Source organism: Cavia porcellus, unplaced genomic scaffold (genome assembly GCF_034190915.1).
Source record: "Cavia porcellus strain 051 isolate PalLab524CR breed Dunkin Hartley unplaced genomic scaffold, mCavPor4.1 scaffold_8, whole genome shotgun sequence".
NCBI classification, from domain to species: domain Eukaryota; kingdom Metazoa; phylum Chordata; class Mammalia; order Rodentia; family Caviidae; genus Cavia; species Cavia porcellus.
Genome location: NW_026947491.1, coordinates 68,831,726 through 68,856,361, shown reverse-complemented (window position 1 = coordinate 68,856,361; position 24,636 = coordinate 68,831,726). Strand labels below are relative to the sequence as shown.

General features: G+C 33.7%; 1 protein-coding gene across 2 annotated transcripts in view; it reads right to left on the bottom strand.

The window, feature by feature from the left end:
• Zdhhc17 (zinc finger DHHC-type palmitoyltransferase 17) overlaps positions 1-24,636 on the bottom strand; it is an 83,370-nt gene that overhangs the window by 3,651 nt on the left and 55,083 nt on the right. For both annotated transcript variants that reach the window (XM_063255183.1, XM_063255184.1), the window contains 8 exons: positions 23,675-23,817; positions 22,229-22,329; positions 10,248-10,372; positions 9,411-9,473; positions 7,304-7,397; positions 1,691-1,774; positions 779-936; positions 121-215 (listed from right to left, as the gene is read on the bottom strand). In XM_063255183.1, the coding sequence (XP_063111253.1) occupies positions 121-215; positions 779-936; positions 1,691-1,774; positions 7,304-7,397; positions 9,411-9,473; positions 10,248-10,372; positions 22,229-22,329; positions 23,675-23,817 (863 nt within the window). The remainder of the gene's footprint in view (positions 1-120; positions 216-778; positions 937-1,690; positions 1,775-7,303; positions 7,398-9,410; positions 9,474-10,247; positions 10,373-22,228; positions 22,330-23,674; positions 23,818-24,636) is intronic.

Genomic DNA, 24,636 nt, shown 5'->3' with positions numbered 1-24,636 from the left:
ATCTTCTTGCCACACCTAAATAAAATACTTCTTTTTAATGTATTTATTAGACAATTACTAAGTTTGCTGGGGAAATTTGTATGATAAAAGAAAATACTAGATTTATAAATATGTGCATACTTGAATGGGCTTTCAATAGATGTTGTTGTGACTTTAAAGTGCTTATATCTTCTGGCATTCATTCGTTCATTTGTAGTTATACCTAAACATGATATCTAAGGAGAAAGAGAAAACAACCAATTATTTTGATTAATTAATGTTCCAAAAAAGTTCATTCTCAAGGAGTCTAGGATGGAGAGAAAAATAATGAAATCCATCTCTGGCTTTCTATTAAGAGGTATCACTTTATGAAAAGTAACCAGTTAAATGTGAAAAAATTTCCAAACAAGTTATAAGATACTACACAGAAAACCTTCCCATTAGCCTCTTTCAAAAGTGAACCTTTTAAGAATAAAGACTTGAATAAACAGAGATTTTTCTTTTCATATAATTATACTGTTCTACTAAAGTTAACAAGATCATCAATTTAAGTTCACACATATACAACTATGTATATCTGAATCAGGAATAACAGAACGCTGTGCTAAAACTAATAATGAAAGAAGTTTATAATACAAAAACAGAAATGAGGAAGAGATTGAAGTAGGGAGGAGAAATAAATAAAAATTAAAATTAATTCTTGAAGTGAAGTGGTTAAGTATACATTATTATTTCTTAAGTAAGGAGAGAATTTTTTAGTGTTTCTCAGCACACTAAAGCACAAAAATAATGCACATACCTGGTACATCTGACACATGAGCAATACAGCAACCCACATGAAATGAAAAACACTGTTCAGAAACATCCAAAACATCCAAGGTGAACAAGTAGCAATCTGAGTAATGTATGTCCAAAATCCATCCTTGGTGTAAGTGGTCTCACAATGAAGTCCCCAGTCTAAAATCAGAAGACAGAAAACTTACATAATCATTAAAGTACCTCATGCTGGCATTAATGCTGACACCACTTAGCATCATCTTAACAGTCTATGTTTAACAGGTGTCAGACAATGGCAAATGTTTTTATACTCTTACATAACTTCACTATACTTTAGTGAAAAAATTATTTACCAAACTCAGAAATGAAATAGCAGCAGCAAATCATTAAAAAAAATATTTTACTGTACTTTAATAACAAATTTGGTGTTCAAAGAACATTTTCTTCAAACAAAGATAATACATGAGACTTTTTTGGAGGGGGGGCACATAACAAGATCACCTCAGTGAGACAGGCCTTTTCTAACAAAAAATCTGCTCCTTGAGGGCTACTACCATAATGAATTATTTTCTTGGCAGATGATGTGAGATGTTGGTGTGTTCGTCCCAGATGCATCTCAAAATCTATTATACCACAGTGTTTCCCAGAGGACACACATATTAGAAGGTGATTAACTGATAACTGTTTGCTTGTATTATATGTACAACATTTTTCCCTGGTAAGTCATAAAATTACCCAAAACTATATTTTTGTTTAGACTTTTTTGGGGAGGGGATACTGAGGGCAAACTCATGACCTTGCACTTACCAGGCAAGCCCTTGAACCACTGAGCTAAATCCCTAGCCCCTTAGACTTTTGTATTACATAACATAGTAAATATAATCCTGTAAGCAAATATTTATATTTTAAGAAGGCAAAACAAAATTATACTCACAAGAAATACAACCATAAATCATCCAACAGATCATAAAAAGCAAGAAGAACAGGTAGCCCATAAAGTATCTATGGTTGCCTGCACCTATGGAACACAAAAGTGATTTTTCAGCTAAGAAAAAACAATTCATCATATACTTTTTGAGGTGTATTCTATGAAATATGTGTTATAACTTGGACAGTAATAACATACATTATTCCACAAAATGATTTTCCAGAAAATAAGATGTGACTGCAATGATGTTTATTCCAAAGGCAAAGGAGTCCCAAAGAATCAAATAAACTAGAATTCTAATCTTCAATCCTAGACTTTGTTCTGTGAGTTTTAAAATAGCGCTATGGGGCTGCGGGTTTAGCTCAGTGGCACAAACTCCTGCCTGACAAATGTGAGGTCATGAGTTCAATCCCCAGTACAAAATAAAATAAAATAGCGCTATGTTATCTTTACTTTTATAAGCCTTACAACCCAACTTTTCACAGACTACTTTGCCAACATTCACACGGTTTTGTAATCTTCTTAATATGTATTTGAGGAAGAAGTCTCCTTTTGCTCATATGAATTTTTAAAACATCTTTTAATAATTTACTGTCACCTCATAAAACTCTCCAGGGCTAATCCTCAGATCACTCAGTTCATCTCCTCAGATTATACTACTCTTGAACATGAAGGTATACACAGTTCTTATTTATCATTCCTTTCTGCTTCTATAACATAAAATCATTGAGAAGAAAATGGCAGAGCAGTGATAATAGCAAAATTCAGCCTCTCCAAGATCCATAAACCAGTCAGCAAAAAATAACAACTTGTCAAAGGAAAAAGAGAAGCATATCAGAGGAAATTAAGAAACTGACAGAAAAAATTAAGAGCTACAAAGAAGTTGAGAAGATGGTCCACAACACAGGGAAAAAAAAGGAAACAAAATGGACTCTGCCCAGCTCTCCCAGCTCCTGGGGAGGGTAACTACGATGTGCAGAAGCAAGGTCAGCACCCAAAAGTAGGAGATCCAGGGAGAAACAACAGCAAAGCCCACAGTCTTAGTGAATTCTGAAAACTGTGGGGTTTTGCTCTAAGGAAATCTTTTCACATGGCAGGCAATAGCAGATAGGGTTTCAAGTAGGAATGCCTATCACTTCCGGAGTGCTTGAACAGGAACTTCTTCAGGAAAGTGTTAATACTTTGAATTTTAGACTCAGAACAACTCAAAAACAACTTCATTTCAGGGTTCCCAATGTTACCTTCCACAGTAACTGGTGAGAGACAGCTATGAGAGACAGCATAGTCAAGGAGTGAGCTAGAAAGATTATCCCCTGGGAAATTTAAACTTCGGCTGGGAAGGGATCAGGCCCCTTTTCTCAAGACTAAACTTCAGCTATACTCAGAAGCAGCTGGATCTGAAAGTGCCTGACAGGGCTGGGGATACAGCTAAGCAGCACAATCGCAACAAAAAGCCTCCTGAAACTTCGAACTCCCTCAATGGATCCATGGGACAGTGAGGGGGAAGAAAGCAAAAGATACGTAACTAAATTATTTTTTCATAACTGAATTATTTAAAAGGATAACAGATAAAAAGATCAATGAGGTGCACAACAGGTGCACAGAGAATATAATCAGTATGATGAAGGTAATAAAATAATCAAGGAGCTTATAGAAGACACTAATGAAAAGGTAGCTCAGGGAAAGAAAATGATACAAAACATGAATGACCAGTTTAGCAAGTAAGTACAGTCCATGAAAAGGTTCCAAACAGAAATCTAGAAGATCAAAAATTTATATAGTATGGGCAGCATACTATACACAGTGATCAAGGTAAGGACAAAATGACAGAATTAGAAGTGATGCTTTTAAAGACTGATTACTCAGATACCTTAAAAACAAGAAAACATAAAAATGGATTTAACAGCTGCTACACAATGCAAAGAAGACAAATCTAAGATCAACTTGAGTATGTGAAAAATCAGAGCACAGCACAAAGGGCATTAAAAAAAACCCTGTTTATAGAAATAACAGCAGAAAACTTTCCAAATTTGGGAAAGAATTATTTTACATATACATATAGCATACAAAACCCCAAACCGCCACAATCAATACAGAACTTCTCTATGTTACATCATAGTCAAAATACTTCAAGCTCAACATAGTAACAGAATCTTAAAAGCTGTCAGAGAAATGAAATGAATCACTTATAAATGTAAAACTATTAGAATTACAATAGACCTCAACACAAACCTTAAAGGCCAGGAGAACTTGGAGCAAAGTGTTTCAAGCCCTGAAAGAAAACAATTTCCAACTCAGGCTGACATCTCTTACAAAACTATCTTTTAAAACTGAGAGAAAAAGAAACACACTTTCATGATAGAAAACTCCTAAAGAAATTCATGACCACCAAACCAGCACTCTAAAAAATTCTCAAGGATATCCTAGAACAATGATGGTAGAAACCTACAGAACATGTGACACAGTAGACTGTACCGCTGAAAGCTCTAAAAGGTTCACTACCACTGTCCTCAACAGAAACACTGAACCCAATGAAGAAAGGGGAAAAAAAAAACCCAGAATGAATATAGTAGGCAGTTAAGTAGGCTGTAGTGGGGATTAGCAACGGGAAAAATAATGAAATGACAGAATAAATCAGTGTTTTTCAGTATTAACTTTCAATGTTAATGGTCTCAACTCCTTAATCAAAAGACAGATTGATGGAATGAATCAAGAAATAAAAATAAAATATAGCATGTTAGAAACACATTGAATCCAAAAAAGAAATACACTGATTAAAAATCAAAGGATGGAAAGCAGTAATCCAAGCAACAGGTACCTGGGGAAAAAAATCAGGAGTAACTATCAAAGACATAATGGATTTCACACCAAAACTGATCAAAAAAAACCAAGGTCATTACATATTGGTTAAGGGAACAATTCAACAGAAAGAGATAACAATTATGAACATACATGCACCAAATACTGGTTAACCAAGTTTCATAAAACAAATACTACTGAGTCAGACATGGTGGTGTACACCTGAAATCTCAGCACTTGGAAAGGGGAGGCTGAGGCAAAAGAGCAGCCAAGAGTTCAAGGCCAGCTTGGGCTAATTCAAAACTGGCCTGAATACAAAGCAAGACCCTATCTCACAAAACAGAAAATTAAGTCATGGGCCAGAAAGAGAACCAAGAAGTCAACCTCTGCTTCTTGTGAGCTAGCGGCAGTCATGGGCTGGGAAAAGAACCAAGAAGTCAACTTGCACGTCCTGTGAGCCAGCCAGTGTGTGGGCTGGGAGACAAAAAGATACCTGCCCCTACTCTCCACCACAGGCAACTAGCTGATTCTGAGGAACACAGGCTGGGATAAATAGCAATCGAGGAGCAAAAACAACTTAATGCTTGCACTGACTGACTGACTTTACAGGACTAAAGCCAGTAATCTGAGCATATGTTTAGAAGATAACAATATGCAAAATGTAGGAACTATGGGGGGGAAAAACACACACGGAAAAGAACAAACACCAGTGAACTGAACATTAAAAAAATCAAGTTATAAATGAGAACTTCAATATCTTACTTTACAAATAACTAGAAAAAAATTAACAAAGAAGTATCAGCACTGAATCAAACCTTCAAATAGACTTCATAGATATCTACAAAGTGTCTCAGTTAATAACAATGTAATACACATTCCCCTCAGCAGCAAATGGGACTTTCTTGAAAGAAAAGACCATACACTAGCGCATAAAGCATGTTTAAGTAAATACAAAAGAATCAAAATTATCCCATGCATATTATCAGGTCATAGTACAATAAAACTAGAACTCAATGGTAAAACAAAATTATGTAAACATATGAAATTAAACAATAACCTCTTTAATAATTAAAGGTTCATAGATGAAATCAAGAAATTAGTTTCTAGAATGAAACAATACAAACAATAATGTAATCAATATCCAGAACTCATGGGACACAATGAAAGCAGTCCTAAAAGAGAAGTTTATGGTTGTGAATGAAAACATTTTCACAAAAACAAGAGGAAGCCCACATAAATAACCTAGTGATACACTTCAAGGTACTAGACAAATAAGAACAATCCAAATACAAAGTTAGTGCAAGGAAGCAAACTACAAAGATCTGAGCAGAAATTAATAAAGTTGATGCTAAAAAATTACAAAGTCAATGAATCAAAGTTCCTTGCAAGAACAAAAAAAGAAAAAAAAGAAAAAGATGAGAAAAGACCCAAATAGATGCAATTGGGAAAAGCAAAGTAACAATAGATTCTTCCAAAATCCAGAAGATTATTAGTAACTATTCTGAGGATCTATACTCTAATAAAATAGAGAATTCAGGAAAAAAATGCAGATTCCTAGATCCATATGAATTATGAAACCTAAACCAAAAAGACACAAAAGCTCTGAATAATCCAAAATAAGACCGAAGTGGTAATAAAAAACCTACCAACCAAAAAAAGCCCAGCTCCTAATCCCAGATTCTACAATCATTTTAAGAAAGATCTACTGTCAATACTCCTCAAACTTTTGAAATTGAAAGAGAAGGCGTACTCCCAAAGTCATTCCTAGAAGCTAGGTCTAAAAACATAAAAAAGACCTAATCAATAATGAGAACTGAAGGCCAATATGTTTAATGAACAATGATGCAGAAGTCCTCAAAAATGACAATACCAAACAGGAAGCAGCATATCATCAAAAAGAGTATATTTCATGACCAAAAAGGATTCAGTCCAGAGACAGATGGATTACTCAACATATGCAAATCAATAAATCCAGTATACTGCAAAAATAGGACAAAAATCATATGCTCATCAGAAAAAGCATTTGACAAAATCCAACACTCATTCATGATAAAATCTTGAAGAAATTAGCTACAGAAGGACCTTAGCTCAATCCAATAAAATCCATTTATGCTAAACAGTCAACATATTAAATGGGGAGATTCTGAAAGCTTTCCCTTAGAAACAAGACCAGGATGTTTGCTATTCCTATTACTACTGTTCAATATAGTTCTCACATTAGCCAACAAAGCTAATGATAAAACAGCATGGTATTGCCAAAAAGAAAAAAAAGAGGATCAGTGAAACAAAACAGGGTACAGAAACAATTCAAACTTCTCTTACATGAAAAACCTAAACTATAAATAAAGACCAGTATAAAAAATAACAGGAAAAAAAAAGATATGGGAGGTAGGAAGGGTAGGGAGATCAAGGTAATTGAGATGTGCTATGTACATGCACCACCTCCTCACAATGAATATGATTATGTACTGCAACCATGTACTAATAAAAATTTTTAGAAACCATTACTGTTTTCTATAATTTAATTTTTAAAAAACAATTTGCCTCCTTATTAATTTTAATCTTACCAATGGAAAAAAGTAGGAAAGATAAGGCACCAAAGATAATGGATAGGGAAACAAAATCAATTTTCTCTAAGCAATGATTTTGTAATTCTTCCCCTCTTTCTCAATTGAGTCACTGCATTATCAACCTAAGGGCTGGGGGAAAAACGATTTAGGGTATAAGAATAAATTTCTACCATCTACTTTAATAACGTACAATGCTTATCTAAAGTAAGTTCAATGAACAATATGTTTAGAAATTGCTAATGTAACTCACCTACACAGTTACCCACCCACGGGCAATGATGATCAAATTTCGCTATACAGCGGTTGCAAACACCACAGTGTTTGGACCTTACTGGTTTCCGTATCTGTAAATAGGCACATTGAAGGATTATGAAAAACACTGTACAGAAGAAAGAAAAGCAAGACATTTATTTTCTCAAAATATAATTATGAAAACACAAAACTCTACTTTTAAGAGAACACAAATGTTTTCAATAAAAAAAACAAGAAATATGGCTATTTTGCTTTAATGAAATTTCAACTGTAGTAACAAGAACAAAAAGAGTAAGACTATTCCAGAATATAAATGCTTAAAAATGGAACAAAATCACCAATTTACAAAAGTAACAAGTACAAATTAAAACCCAATTTGATGGGGCCAGGGATTCAGTTCAGTGGCATAAATGCCTCCCTGGCAAGCGTGAGGTCATAAATTCAATTCCTGGTAACAAAAATAAAACCAATTTTATTGATGTTGTAATAAATGATACGATTATTTAACTCATATCTCTCAAATTTCTAAATAGAAATGTATTACTCTCCAGACTTTAAAAAACAATATTCTACAATTCAAAAAAATTAATGCAAGTATCTTCCCAAATTAACATACTCAGCAAAAAAAAAAAAAAGTAAGCATACACATCTATTTCTTTTTTTGTTTTTCTTTTTGTTTTGTCTTTTTGAGACAGGGTCTCGCTACAGAGTTCAGGCTGGCCTTGGGCTCACTCTATAGCCCAGGCTGGTTTTGAACTTGCAACAATTCCCCTACCTCAGCCTCCCAAGTGCTCGGATTACAGGAGTGCGCCACCACGCCTAGCATCTATTTCTTTTTAAATGCCCTCTGAAATCTCAGCTTAAGGTTTAGAACTTCCTCTGCTAGAATTCATGAATATATCTAAGAAGGCAGGATATGCTTGTAGAGTTAATGTCACTTTCTCTTGCATAAAAATAAGAACTCATTACTCAGCCCATAACTGGCTGTCATGGTTTATGTCAGTGGCCCCCAAGCCTCATGGAATTATGGATATGACCAAATCTATGTGTTTGTGATTAGTTCATTGTCTCATGCTTGGATTGGTGGTTTCACTTGCCCAGGGGTGGAGCCAGGATATAATGTAATGGCAGGAAGAAGGTGTGTCTCTCTTTCCTACCAGTTTGTGCCTTGCTGTTTGCAGCTGCCACGAAGGGCTGCCCTGCCATGCCATGCTGCCTTGGAGCCAACTGAGTATGGACTGAAACTTCCAAGAACTATAAGAAATAAACCTTTCCTTCCCTAACTTTGGGCATCAGTTATTTTGTTTCATCGAGCAGTAAAAAGTTAACTAAGACACTGGCAATAAAGAATTCATTGTTATGATGTCTGTTCCTTGTAATACTTTTTTTTTACCTTAATGCTAAATTAACCAAGGAACATAAAAATTCACTGGTGATCACAATGGCTGGCAACTATAATGCTGGAAGAGTTAATAATAACCTCATGAAAGAAATAAAATTGTAACAGCCATCACTGTTCACATTGGTGTTTCAAGAATAGCACTACCAATTCTGCATTATTTTATGTAAGGTTACACAGTTCTGAGGTACTCAAGAAAAGCTGTAGGTGAAGCATGTAGGTCTTAGATCTACTAAAATTCTCTGTGGGCCAGAGAAAAGAAGCTGTTCTTCATCACAGATGTAAGATTAAGTCTACTTAAGAGAAAGCAGGAGGATGTATCAAACAACAACCACCCTCATTTCTAACCCTCAGCTACAATCCCTCCTTGGGCAACACTAGTCAAAAATCTGAACAACAGACTAACCAGTTAAGGGGCAACCTGGTTTCAAAGTTTCTTAACTGCTATTTCCATTAAGTGACTACATAACTTACCATATGGTAAGTACATTCACGTTACATAGTTAATTTTGTGGAATGGAGTATTTTCACAGGAGTGTATCAAAATACTCTAAATGTAACAAAAGAATACCACTCAAGAATGACTGACTAGACAAACAAATTTAGTCAGTACCTGGGCTTCAATCCATAGTCCTAACCCACACTGCCTATACTGTGCTACTGTCAAAAAATGGGAAGAGGGAGGAAAGAACAAAAAATATACTACCAAACAGGTACTGCAGAATATACTGAGGTCCAGACTTCCCGTTTCTGCAAGTTCAACTATTGTCTGTGAATTAAAAAAATTTTTTTAAATTTAAAACTAATAGTGTTCACCAATGCTTGTCATCACTATGAATTAGTAAACATGGTGCTTATCTTAAAATTCTCAGTTTTAGCTCCAAAATAATAAATGAAAATTTTTTTGCTCATTGATTTGTTTTGTTATATTACGAATAGTACTAAACAACAACAGAGTAATAATTTCTATGCAGCCTAAACCATCAGAATCTGATACAGTCTTCCTATAATGTGGACAGGAATAATTTAACAAAATTTGTTTTGTTTTTAGAACTAAATAAAACAGCTCTTAAAATTATCCAAAATGGCTCTAGTCTGATTTTCTATTTATACAACATCTCTTATGAACTTGCTTTCAAGTACCTGGATTACAGGAAAAAGATGTACCAGATCACTTATACAAATAGCCACATCTGTACTATCCATTTACTGGCCTCTAATTTATAAAGTCATATGATAAACATTTGCTAAATGCATTTATTTGCTGGGGGTTTACAGAGATACTTAACATACTGCAATAGGCTCTCAAAGCAAACACCATAGTCTAATAAGCAAGAGAAACATGCAACTACAAAGTGTCATGGGAATGTAAAGATAAACATTCAAGAACAATGAGGATGAGCACCAAATAAAAAATACACATAATCTCAATTTAGTATGAAACGTCTTTATATTTAAAAGATAGTTTTTTTCCTTTGTACTCAAAATATTCTGCATAAATACTACTACTTTGGCAACTAAACCGGTAAACTGTGTTCACTACCTTTTTCTTTTGTTCTTCTGTAGCTTTAATGATCCCTGGATCTGACTTCCAAGATTTTCCAAAATTGTAGAAAAGTGCAACACTATTGGCAAGGAATGGAAGATGAATAAATAAAAAATTGAGATGTGCTTAAAGTTAAGGAACCCAAGAAAGCAACGACAAGCAAGGTGCAAATTTAGAATCCATAAAATAACCACAAAACACCTGTCAAGAAGTTACAAGTTTTTATATCAAAGTATGTTCGCATTATTCATAACTAAAACATAAAAAATAAAACTGTGACTTATTTTATAAACCTTAAACCATCTAGCCTTATCTGACACTTTAAAAGTCGGTGAATTAGCTGAGGACAGCAGTGTATGCCTGCAGTCCCCATACTCTCTCAGGGCGAGGAGTAAGGATGCCAAATTTGAGTTCAACCTGAACAATTTAGCAACTTTTCTTTTTTTTGAGACAGGATTTCACTATACAGTTCAGGCTGGTCTTAAACTCACTGTAGCGCATGCTGGCCTCAAACTCATGGCAGTCCTCCTGCTTCAGCCTCCTGAGTGCTGGAATTACAGCTGTGTACCACAATACCAGGCTAGTTAAGTAACTTTAAGACCTGCCTCAAAACAAAAACTAAAAAGGTTTGGGCATGCAGTTGAGAAGGCCCTTGGTTTGAGCCCCAGTAGCAAAAGGCACACACACACATACAGTGAGCCAACGCTTAAAAAATTCAGTGAACAGCGATCAACATTTCAAGTAATAAAACTAAAGATCTCTCATGTTTAATGTCATTAAATATATACTTTATCTATATGCAATAAAAGCTTTACATATCTTTCACACACTTTGGTTATCTTTATCCATACATTTAAAGATTACTTTCTACAAGAAAGCAATGAGATTTGAATGCATATAAGTTGACCTTAATTTTAGAAAAGATATTTTTATTCCTGGGTAAAACAGAATTAGTCTGTTAATAATTTTTAAGTGAAAATGTAAGATGTAGTAAGCATTTATAAATAAGCAAAGAATCAGACTATTTTACATGATACTATCAAAAAAAGCAATATTGTTAGAGCAATACACTTCAAATACCATTTTTGGGGAACTATTGTAGATATAAACACAGAAGAATTTTGCAAGACTTTCAACATTATCATGTATATATAGTAACACTTGTGAAGTATATATATATATATATATATATATACACACACATATATAAAAAGAAAACTTTTTAAATGCAATTATCATATCCTTTTTTGGTAAATATTAGAAGACTAAACCACTTATGATGTTTAATGAAAAATAAAGTGAATATTTACATTTTAAAAGTTAGTGTAGTAAAAAACAACACATGCTGCCACTGATCTCAAAATATTCCTCTGTACTTTGAACACAATTATCCCATCCTTGTTTCTTTCACAAGTAGTTCTCAAATTTCTCTATTGCTCTTTAATTGCTCTGTTATAACTGCCTTGATATCCTGAATAGGTTCAAAACGTTCACCTTTTAAAGGGCATTTTTTTACTTTGGAGAAGAGCCAGAAGTCACAGGGTGCCAGATCAAATGAGTAAGAATAAAGACACACTATGAAGTTTGTTTTTTTTTTTTAATAAGACCGCCTTTCATTGGATGGTACCAGGCAGCTGTGTTCACTGGATTTCTGACCACATTTTATAGATACTCAGAAAGACTTCCAGAACTGTTTCAGAAAGTGCCAAGAATGATGGGATAGGTAAATGTGTTTCAAGCAAGGGGGAATATTTTGATCAGGATTACTACCAATCTACCTTTTACTGTTATTATTTTTAAAAATTTAAACATTCACTGGATCTTCTGATCATACCTCATAGAATACAGGAATAAAAGAGAAGAAAAAAATTAGGTATCATCTGTTACATTCAAAAGTGACTTCTCTCAGGGCTGGGGAAAGAGCTCAGTGGCACAGCGCCTGACTGGGAAGCACAAGATCCTGAGTTAGATTCCCCGTACCCTCCTCCTTTCCCTCGTCCAAAAACTGATTTCTCCTTTCCTTTCTTCTCCAGGTTCCCAAACTTTACTATTCTTATTTTATAAACAATACTGGAATGGCCAGCAATTAGTAAGAAAACTTAGCTGTTCCCAAAACTAAAGACCGCTAGAGAATACAGTGGGTAAATGGGTTTTTTTCCCCCCAGTTGGGTAAATGTTATGTACAATGAATGCTCAACACCTGCATTATTCAGGGGATGCACCTTTGATTACAACTAAGGTGTAAACAGGTCAAGCCCTAGTACCCTAGGTTAAATTTGTGAAGGCCAGCTAGCTGCTCAGTGTATGACTGCACTTTTGAAAAGTTACACAAGAACTAATTAACAGCTGAACTTACAAAATGTCTTTCAAGTCACATGTGGTGTTGTGCACATATAATTATAGCACTCAAGGAGGCTGAAGCATAAAGATCACCATGAGTTTGAGGCCAGCCTGGGCTACATAAGCAAGTTCAAGGCCAGCCTGGGCTACATAGCAAGATCCTGTCTCAAAAAAAGATCTTGAGCTCTTTAGAGGTAAGATTGTCTTTAATAATTTGAACTTTTAGGCTAAACATGCTAATTTTTAAATTTTAAAAAATTTTATAATTGAAATTAAATTTTAAAAGCTGTGAAATTATAAATGGCATAGTTGTTTTTATTACTAATATGATTAGAGAAAATCAGGTAACTAAAAAATCGTAAGGACAACCAAACAGTAACTTTACACTTTTTATCCATGACTCAGATAATAGATTTAGAATTAACATAATAAATAACATTCATTACAAGAGGTCACTTAAGCCACACAAGAATCCTATGACAAATGCTACCACCATCTCCACTTAATATGACATAAGTGAAGCAAAGGTTAAGTCCAAGACTGCAAAGTGAGTTAAGAGCTAAAGCAACCACTAAAATTCTGACATTGATTACTTATGTCCTACCTCTTCAAAGTGCTCATTAGAATTTTCTAAATCAATAGTACAGGAACAATATATCTGGGGTGAATACTTTTAAGGCTTAGTGTATATACTTACACTGTCACTTATTTCTGATAAAATAGGTACCAATTTATAACCCCATTAACAATATGTGATTGCTTGACTAGTACTGAAAAAAAAAGTCTAGTAAGAAAAAGTAAAAGACTAGTAAGAAAAAAGTCAATTTTAGAGGCAAAGTGTTAATATTCTTTTAATACATATTTATGCCTTTAGAAGATGTTTTGTAATTAATTATAATATGAACTCTATAATACACGAGCTTAAAGATAATAATCAGAACCAGATAAAAAGGGTGATTCCAGAAATAAGAAACAGAGATTAAACAGAACCATTATTGAACAATGGAAATGATTTTTTTTGCGGGGGTGGTACCGGTGATCAAACTCACAACCACGCGCCTGCAAGACAGGTGCTTATGCCACTGAGCTAAATCCCCAGCCCTTTGAAAAATTTATAAAGATGAATATATGGAACATAGACTAAAACAATAACTTGAGGTAACAGTATGAACAAGATGACACAAAGATAATTCAAAGTAAAGATAATTTATCCATGAAGTAGGAAATACAACAAAGACAATTCAGAGATGATACAAGTAATTTTCAGAAAAAGGAAACATTCTTTTTTGTAATACATAATGTATACATATCACTTCCATTTGTTATATCCTCAAAAACATACTGCATATTAAGAAAATCTAAAGGACAGAGATTAACATTCTCTAAAAAGTACTTATTTTAAAGAGAAAAAACAACAATACAGATTTTAAAACAAGTACTAGAAAATAAATGATGGTTAATATATTGTGCATTATGTTTAGAGTAGTTGCTGGGTATGTAGCTCAGCAGCTCAAGCGCTTGCCTGCGAGTCTGATCCCTGGTTAAAAAAAAACAAAAAACAAAAAAACACAGGCATGCAAAATTAATCAAACAATGTAAGTATAAACTTGCATTTCTCAGATGACCAATGATGTTAAACAATGTTTCATGTGTTCACTTGTCATGTATTTCTTCATCTGAAAAGTGTGTGTTCATCTCAGATGCCTATTTTTGGACTGGGTCTTTGAATTTGGGGGGCCTGTTTTTTTTCAGTTCTTTACACATTCTACATAGAAGTCCTTTGTCTGAGGGACAGCTGGTTAAAATTTTTTACCTCTGTGAGTTGTCTTTTCACTCTGTTGACTTCTTTTCATTTGCAAAAACTTAATGAGATTCTGATTGCTATCTGAAATACTTCCTGTGCAGTTTTGTTTTTGGTCATTAACTCTACCTAAGTATGATTTCATCTACTTTTTCTTCCAGTAGATTTAATGTTTTTGTTTTAATATTTAGATGTTTGATGTCTTTGAATTTAGTTTAGTGCATGGTGATAGATGTGGGTCTAGTTTTAGTCTTTGGCACATAGGAAGTCAGTTTTTCCAGCACCATTTATTAAAGAGACTTTCTTCCAGTGAACATGTTTGGCCCCTTTGTCAAAGCTAAGGTGACTGAGTGTGTTTGTAGTTGTATCTGCCATCTTCTAATCTGTTCCATGATCCATGGGTCTGGATTTTTTGCAAGTATCATGCTGATTCTATCACAGTAGCTTTGTAGTGTAATTTCAAGTCTGGAATTATGATGTCTCCTGCCCTGTCTTTGTTGTCCAGGGTTGCCTTTGCTCTTCTAGGTCTTTTGTTTCTAAATGAATTTTAGGAATGTTTTCTCTAGATTTGTAAGATACGCCAGTGGTATTCTGATCAGGGTTGCACTTAATCTGTGTAACAGTTTTGGGAGTATGGCCATTTTCCCCAAATGGGCAAGGGATCTTTCCATTTTCTGATATCCTCTTCAATCTCTTTTTTCAGAGTAATGTAATTTTCAATATATACATCTTTCATTTCCCTTGTTATATTGATTCCTATCTTTTTTTTTTTTTTTTTTTTTGTCTTTCTCTTTTTTTCGGTACCAAGGATCGAACTCACAAGCACACACTTGCAAGGCAGGCACTTATGCCACTGAGCTAAATCCCCAGCTGCCCTATTTCATTTTTTTAGATGTTACTGTTGAGAGTATAGTTTTCTAATTTCTCTCAGTGAGATTGTTGTTTATATACAGGAATGCTATTGATTTTTGAGAGGTAATTTTTTTATCCAGTTATACTACTGAATTGCTTATTAAATCTAGAAGTTTTTTGGTGGAGTTTTTAGGATCTTCTATGTACAATGTCATGTCTACAAATAATAATTTAACTACTTCTTTTCCTATCTTTATTCTTTTCCTCCCATCTCATTGCTCTGGCCGTTTCCAGAACTATATTAAATAGGAGTTGTATGAAAGGCTCCTGCCTAGTATAAACTGATGAACATTATGGTGGTGATCCAACATGGCCAAATGTCAAAGCAGCAGCTTTTTTTCTGATGACCACTTCCTCCTTTTCTCTTCCCTGATTACAACTTCCTCTCCTTTTCCCCCACACAAAGAAAACTCCAATTAGCCCCTAATACACTGCTGACATCCACCTTAAACTCTGCCTCTGGCCAGAGTTTATATACATCTCTGCCCCCCTCCAGCCAGAGGAGCCAGTGAGCTATGCAATCCTCTTTTCTTCCTCAATAAAGGCCTCTTTTCCTTTTTTGTCTCTTTATTGTGCCAAAATAAATCTAACAGGTGATTTTGGGCATCTTTGTCTTGTTCCTGATTTTAGAGTGAAAGCTTTTAAGTTTTGTCTGTTTAGTATGATGCTGGCTGTTGTTTTATAAGATGGCTTTTATCAAATTGAGGTAAAGACCACCTATTTCAATTTTTCTAGAGTTTTTAATCATGAATGAGTGTTGGACTTTTTATCGAAAGCCTTTTCTATATCTATTGAGATGATTATGTGATTCACACTTGTTTTAATAATAAATTTCCCAGGGGCTGAGGCTATAACTCAAGGTCAGAACATTTTTCTAGCATATACATGCCCTAGGCTTGATCTCCAGGACAGAAATTCATCACTAAAAGAATGTCTTCACTAAAATTATTTTTTAAAATAATTTTCTTAAATATGGTAGGGAAAAAAATGTGGTGTTATGCTATTAACAGAAAACTCCCTGAAGACCATACATAATCAACAAGCACAAATTCAGAGGTAAGCTGGTTCCAAAATTTAACATCAACTTTTTGGGTATTTGCTAACACCTACATGCTTCTTATAAGACACACTGATAAAACTAAAGATTACAGAAAAGTTAAAAGTAAATATTAATTAAAGTAAAATGTTCTTTGTAAATGTTTTTTTTTACTGTGGGTAACTGACACTGATTCCAAAGGTTCAAGTCATTAAAAATAATTCTAAACCTGTATGTATTTAATAATGTAACCCCAAAATATGTCAAGGAAAAACTGACAACCTGTCAAAATCATCAATACACTAGAAAGTTTTAAAATAATTCTTTCAGTAAGTGATACTGTAAGTAGATAAAAATATCCTAAAGATACAGTGTGTCTTCAGTGGCTCAATTAATAATCTTAATGTCGTGTACAATATACAACTGAAATAGTACATAAACTATTACTTTTTAACTTTAAATGTTTTGAAAAATCAATGAAAAGTAGATAAATTAATGAGTTAAGTGAAAGAAAACAGAAAGGTTAATAAAATCTAAAGTTCTTTCTTTGAAAACTAAAAGGACAAGAAACAAAACAAGTAATGATAAGTACTTCTAAAATTCCCTGTCCTCCTCACTTCTAAATTTTTTCTCTGTAATACTTTTAAATTGCAATCTCTGTAAATATAACTTAGTGCTTTTATTATATCCTAATGGTACAGTATCATCATCTTTAAAAAGCATTTGAATGGTTATTTAATCCCATATTACACACAGCGTAATAGAGAAAATCTCCCTCTGTTCAGAATGGGTATTCTTTAATTTTTCCCCCTACTCTAAATAATCTTCTGAGAAACATTCTTCTAAATAAATCTTTAATCTTATTCCCTGTAAGTACTGTATAAGGTCTCATGATTTCCTTAAACAGTAAAATAAAAGATAATTGACGAAAGGAAAGGGATCAAGAGACAGAGTAGAGAGCGGGAAGGAGACAAAGGGGAGGGAGAGAAAGGGAAGGAGATGAAAAGTCAAAATGCATATATGCATATGTACATGTACAATAATCATTATACATACTATAAATATGTATTAATAAAGGTTTTAAATTGTGTTCAAAGTATAGTAGGTGGCTGTATGAAGATACACTGAATCAGGTCAAACGCTAGGTTCTATACCAATATGTATCTGCCTGCATATGAGCAAAATCTTTGTACTTTAGTTTTTCTATTATACTCCTGCATTAAGCTCTTTATGAATTTCATCTAGAATTCTTAAAAGCACACAAAGTAATATATCTGATATACACCAAAAAGTACATAATAAAAGTTATCTACAGGTAGGTACAGAGTAAGGAACTTATAAACTTCCTCCAGTGTATAAACATCACCATAAAAACTGAACTTTATTAAACTGGGTCTTACAAAAAACCAAAATAAGTTTATACAGTTCATCCTCATACCTACTCTGCAGAATTTATATTAAGTCTAAAATCAATGTTCACAGCACATTCTTAAGTTGCTTGATGAACATTGTATAAAACAGTGAAAAATCTGAGTTGTGTATATACTGAGAACAATGCAATCATCAATCATGCCTTCATTTCAGCTCTCATACTAGAAAGTGTCCCTTATGTGTTCACTTTAGTGCCATAATTTTGTGCCTTTTGTTGAATTTGGTGCTTAAAAGGGCACCAAACAGACAGTGCTGAAGTACTATCTAGTGTTCCAATGCACAATGAGGCTACGATCTGCTGTCTAGACAAAGTGTATGTTAAACAGGCTTCATTCATGCATGAATTATTGTGCTCTTGGCTAGAGTTCAATGGTAATGAATCAACCTTATATATACCATATTAAGGTTTTTGAAAACTGAAAAATGTAAACCAATACATTGGTTGTCAAAAATGTTTTGACCACATCTCTCAAGAAATAATCTTTGTATTTCCCCTATGAACACTGGGCATTTTCTAATTCAGTGCTTACAGTTATTACAAAACATTAACTACCATGAATAATGAAAATAAACTGTAATTCTAGTTTGCAAAACTAGTTAACATATAGATATGAGTCACATGAGGAAAGTGATAGAAGCAAGAGTCTGAGGTCATCAGAGGCAGTTCTTGACACCCACTGCCACTTATCCTGTACTTTAAGCATCGCCTTATAGCTTCAAGACTCTTTCCTATTACCCTTTTGTGCTTCCATTTTAATTTAAATCTGTGCTTTTTTTCTGCAACCCCTCAACCTTCTCCTATATCTTCCTTATGTTTCCTTCCCTAGCCTCAGAAATTAAGAGTATAAAATAGTAGTTCTGAAATCATATAAGGTCTTTAGAGTCCTTTTTCTAAATAATATAAACACATTAACACCTTGTGAGTAACTTGCTCTGTTAACTGCTCCACAGATGAGCAAACATTTCAAATAAATTTTAACTTGATAAATGAGCAGTCTCACAACATAGTGAAATGAGATGCTGTTTTACATCGTATGACTACAATTCAGCCTATGGTTTGCTCTTTCACTGTAAGACTGTGGGTGATCATCTTCCAACAGCAACGTTATGTAAGAGATCTTGTCTGCAAAGGGGAAGAAGAAAAAGACAGAGGAATCCCTCACTTCAAATGAGATGACAGAGATGTGGGAAACAGCGCAAAATTCTGTAGAAAAGTATCACTCAAATAAGACTGTAGCAATGCAAAAGATGAATCTGTTTTAACAAGGCAGTGCTGCATTTTCTGCAAATTTCTCAAAAGGAGACAAAAGCAAGTGTCACTGGATAGGTTCCTTGTTAAAGATGCATGCAAAGGAAAAGATGCCACTGAGCCAATAAATTCCAGTTATTTCATTAGTGACAGTGAAAACAGACCTATACAATAATCCTCCTTTCTTGTCTTCCTCACATCCAGCCAGTTTTCAAAGTGCAAGTGCAAATTAACTTAATTTGTTTTCCTTTATATTTTATATTTTCTCTATTACTCTGTATTATATTATGGTACTATAATCATTAGGGCAGTGCTTACATAATTCAAATACTTTTCTGAGACAGTACTATTATCCCTCCCCTTTGCATACAAGCAAGTAAAAAATTTACTGTTCTTCCCTCCCCATGAGCCAGCTGGTGCATGGGCTGGGAGACAAGAGTGCTCCCTAGCCCCAAGCAAACCCCACCCCAAGCAACTGGCTGATTCAGAGGATAACAGTCTGAGCTGATAGCAACTGAGGTACAAAAACAACTTATTTCTTATACTGTTTGATTGACTTTGCAGGCCTAAACCCAGTAGTCTGAGCGTCTTTTAGAGGTTTTTGAAATCCAATATTGTGTGCCATTTAAACATCTTAAATATTAATAACAATACTGTGAAAAAGAATGAAGACATCCATAAAATGTGTTTTTATTAAAATAAATTTTAGTAATTTTCCATGTAAAAATATTGAAATTGATATTGGCTTTATGTCTTTGATAGTGACATATGTATATATTGTTCACAATTTAAAATTATATGCTTTTAGAAAATATATTACATCATCAGAATCATGGCAGACTTTGCAACACAAACCATCAAGTCAAGAAGAGTTTGAAGTGTTTCAAATCATGAAAGAAAATGACTTTCAACCCAGACTGATGTACACTGCAAAACTAGCTTTCAAAATTGATGGAAAAATAAGATACTTCCATGACAAAGAACTGAAGGAATTCATGACCACCAAACCAACCCTACAGAGTGCTGAAGGATATTCCAGAGAGAGATAAAGATGACCAAGGTTCCAGAAACAGCAGGAGAGGAGATGGCCAAACAGGACAGAATTGAACAAAGGGGAAAAAGTGCAGGGCCAATAGCAGGAGGATAGTATGGGCAGAGACAAACCAATGTATGCTGGTTGTAATGTAAGTAACCTCAATTAGCCAATAGAAAGAAACGGAGACCAGATCAAGACAACAAGATCTATCAATATACTGTATACAAGAAACATACGTAACTTGAAAGGAAATGCACAGACTGAAAATCAACGAAGAAAAAACAACATACAAGAGACCAGAAAAATGCAAGGATAACTAATTTGCCATCAACCACAGAATGAATAAGAAAGATATGGTATGTCCATACAATGGAAAGCTACTTAGCTATAGAGTAGGATAATCTTGAGGCTCTTGTAGGTAAATGGATGCAACCTGAGATCACGCTCATGTGTGAAATGGTTTGGACTCATGAGTGAACACTGAGTCATCTCCCTACGGTAAAAAACTAAAGGAGTTAGTGGGATCCAAAAAGCAAAATAGGTATTATGAAAGTGATAAAAGAGGAAATGCCTACAGGAGAAAGTGGTAAGCACTGTTAATTTCCTAATACCGTGTTTGGAATTCTTATCATTTTCATTATTAGGTCTGGTTTTATTCTATCTTTTTTTGTTAGATTTTACTGTGTCTGATGGTATGGGCAGCTATTCTGAATATAAGGGGATGTACTATAGTAACCATTATTGATCCTATAGTCTTGTTTTGAAGTCCTGTGATGTTTTCATTCTTTTGTTTTGATTGGTTTTGTTCTGTTTTAATATGTGTGATGCTATAGACAGCTATACTAAAGAAAACAAGAGACATTATGGTAGCCATTGTTGTCTTGACTTGTTTGAAGTTCTGTATTGCTTGCATTGTTCTGTTCTAATTTGATTTATTGTCCTTTGTTTGGTTTGGTTTTATTCTCTTTAAAATAAAATTAAAAATTTTTTTGATTTTAAAAAATAAAAATTACACTGATAATTTTGCTGAAGTTAGCAAAATTTTGACAATATAGTCAAAGTATTTATTTGAGAATACTTTCAATTGAGCAAAGATGAATCTTAATTGCTACCACAGGAAAATAATTTATGATAGTAAGGTAATTCTTAAGAGAAAATAGCTTGATAATAAAACATGAAAATCAGTTTGGTGGTATGGTAATTAAGCTTAACAGTCAATCTGATTGGTTTTGGAACTGCCTAGCAGTGATGGCAAAGCTTTTAGCTTTCAACGCTACAATCAGCCTGCTGCAGCACACATGCCACAGGTTTGCCTCCACTGGCCTAGGGGATTAGCAAAGCACATCTCTGGGTGTGTCTGGGAGGGTTACAGAGGCATGATCTTGGATAATACATCTGGTCTCTTGCCCTTTCCTCTCTGACACTGTTCCCTTTCTCTGGTCACCATGAACTAAGCAGCCATTTTCCACCATATCATCCTATCATGATGGTCCTGGCCTTGAAGCCAGCTAACCACGGTTTGAAACCTCTGAAACTGAGCCAAATAAACCACTCTTCCTTCAAGCTGTGGATATTGTTTTGTCAAACAATGAGAAAGCGGACTAATGAAGGTAGAAAGGATTAAAGCATGTTGAGAGACAAATACTTGTTCCAATCCCACCTTTACCACAGATCAGTTAATGTGACTTTGGGTTCCTTAAGACTAAAGTTTTTCCTAAAATGGAGGCAACCCTCTTTATAGGATGCATGTTAAATGAACACTTAAAAAATGCTTTTTAAGAACTACTGTAACTTTTTGTACCTATAATCTCAGCACTCAAGAAGGCTGAGGCAGGAGGACTGTAACTTTGAACCCAGCCTGAACAGCTTATTGAAACACTATTTCAAAATAGAAAAATAAAAAGGCTTGAGATGTAGTTGGATGTAGTGCAAATATCTAAGGTTCAATCTCAAGTATCGACCAAAACAAAACCACCTCAGTAAATGGTAGCTATTATTATATAATAGTTGTTTACAAGAACTTTCAAAAGCAACCTATTAAATATAAAACATTTCATTCATTGTTTTAGAAATATTTACTATAAAAATCATGAGTTCAGTCCTAATGTTAAATTTAACATTTCTTTAAATAGCATAATTGGTTTTAGATATGCTCTTTACAACCAAAGGATATCATTCCAAAACCAGAAGAACCATGTCACATACATCCAGAATTTGGTTGCCAAATATATCCCAAGGGGCAATGCGCTATGCATTGAATGATCAAAAAAGGACCTGTAAAACACAAGTTTTATAAAATATGAACTCAACATTTCATCATAAAAATGAATATTTAATAATAAAATTTGCATACATCCTACGTAGTAAGCACTGGTTTATCCAAAATCCAAGTCTAAGATGCTTAACCTAAGAATGTCTTCACAGTAATAAAAACAATGAGTTCATAGCTAAACTGAGTCATCAAGATTTTGAAGTTCTTCTTAATTTGCAAATAATTGAAATTATATTCCATGTATTTTTCAATGTCAGCATTTCAGTGTACTATGATTGCTTTAAATCAGTAATTTACTTTAGTATAAACAGCAACTCCATTATCCAGAATAGTATTCCTCAGAGATGGGTTATAATTTCAACAAATGAGTATAAAACAATGTTCTAGTTTTTATGTTTCTTCGTTCTCCTTACCAACATACTTCAGTTAAGATTGGGGCACATCTATTAGAATGAACTAGCAGATTTGGTAAAACTGAAGTTTTGTGTTTATAATACTTCAAGTTTCTGAAAAAATAAATAACGAATTTTTTTAGACATAAACTGGATTAACTCCTCATGTAGATTAAGCAGGGAGTCTTGGTAGCTTCCTATTTATATCTCTTTTGGACCTCCTAGAAATGCTAAAATGAGGTAAGTGAACCAAAGGTCAGCCCCTTTAGTAATATTAGCACATTACTGGTTATTCACATTCCTTTGTGAATTATTTTCACAACTCTTCTCTAAACTTCAGGTAAAAATAGGACACTAAAAGAATGGAAACTAAATGGGAAGTTGTGGATCATAAACGTTTTCTCAAGTTTGCAGAATTGGGCAAAACTAAGGCATGGGAACTATGAGTAAGAAGAGAAAAAGGAAAATGGTCAAAATGTTTCAAAAAAGGAAGAAAAGAATTTTTTAAACTGAGTCTATATCATAATTATGTTTAAGCTCATCCCAGTGATAAATCAAACCTCTCCTTGTTTACTGGCTATGCCCAAAGAAAACATAGCCTATGAAAAGGTGAGGTCAGCTATTATAATTACTTAGAAACAAATAGTAAGTATATTACACTTATAGTTCAATAAATTTAGTTTGCTTCTATTGAAATTTTACTTAGAAATATTTACTTTCTAAAGCTGCGTATTAGCTTTCAAAATTACAAGCTAGATTTCAGTTATTAAACACCTCTAGATTTTAATATTTTTAAAATCTAGAAGATTTCATATATTAACTTATCAAAATTATTTAAAAAATACAGATCAAACACACTACATAAAGGCAGTGTTCTAAATATACAAAATATATAGTAGGATACAATTTACATACTTTCATGTACAATCAACATACAGTTAAAAACTACACTTACTTTGAAAGAAACTGTACTGTAGCCCAAACACCACCATACATTAGCCCTTTAATGAGCCACGAATCGATATTCAGGTCCGCTATAAAACCAACTAGCCAAATAACTAGGAATGGAGTTCCTAGCATTACTTTCTGCCGAAATTCCTATATAGAAACAAAACAATTAGAAAATTTTTGCATGTTTCAAATAACTTTAAAAAGCATCATCATCTTCGTAAAGGCCTGCACAGAAGGTGAAATTCATCATTCGAAAACAAACTAATAGATGCAAGTACTATTCAAGATACTAGTCTGGAGATAGACACTAAACAAACAATTTAAAAGGACTTAAGATTGTGAAAAATGAAAAGTTTTACAAATAGGTTCTACATCATCAGATATCAAAGATCTGTGATAGCTGTGGTCTAACAAAGTTCACTGTATGAATATTACTTTCTTCTATGAATATCTGTCTAAAGGCTAAACATTTTTAGCACCTTTTTCATACTGTTGCATCTAGGAAAATAAACATTTTTCACATTAAGTGATATTTTTTTCCCAATTTCACAACTGTAATTCATTTTCTGAACTAAATATGTAACCTTAACTTAGAATGGTAATTAAAGAGCAATTCTGAAGTTTAATGTTGTAATATAATAATTACACCAATATTTTTATATTTTTCTAGTATATGTGAACCTTATATCAACATAAAGACAACTCAGATGAAGAGAACACAGATATCATATGAAAAACTATTTTCTAAAATTATCTTTGATTTTAGTTAAAACAATTGTTCTCCCACCAGAGTAATCTTATGTTTCATTTTTAAAAACTAAAGACATTGTTTATATAGAGAGTAAAACTGGTCATTTTTCTGTGTATAGTTCTCCAAGTTTTGATTAACATGTAAGATATGTAACTTACACCAAAAGAAAGATACATAGCAGTTTCTGTTAAGTCCTAAATTCCTCCAAGTCCCCC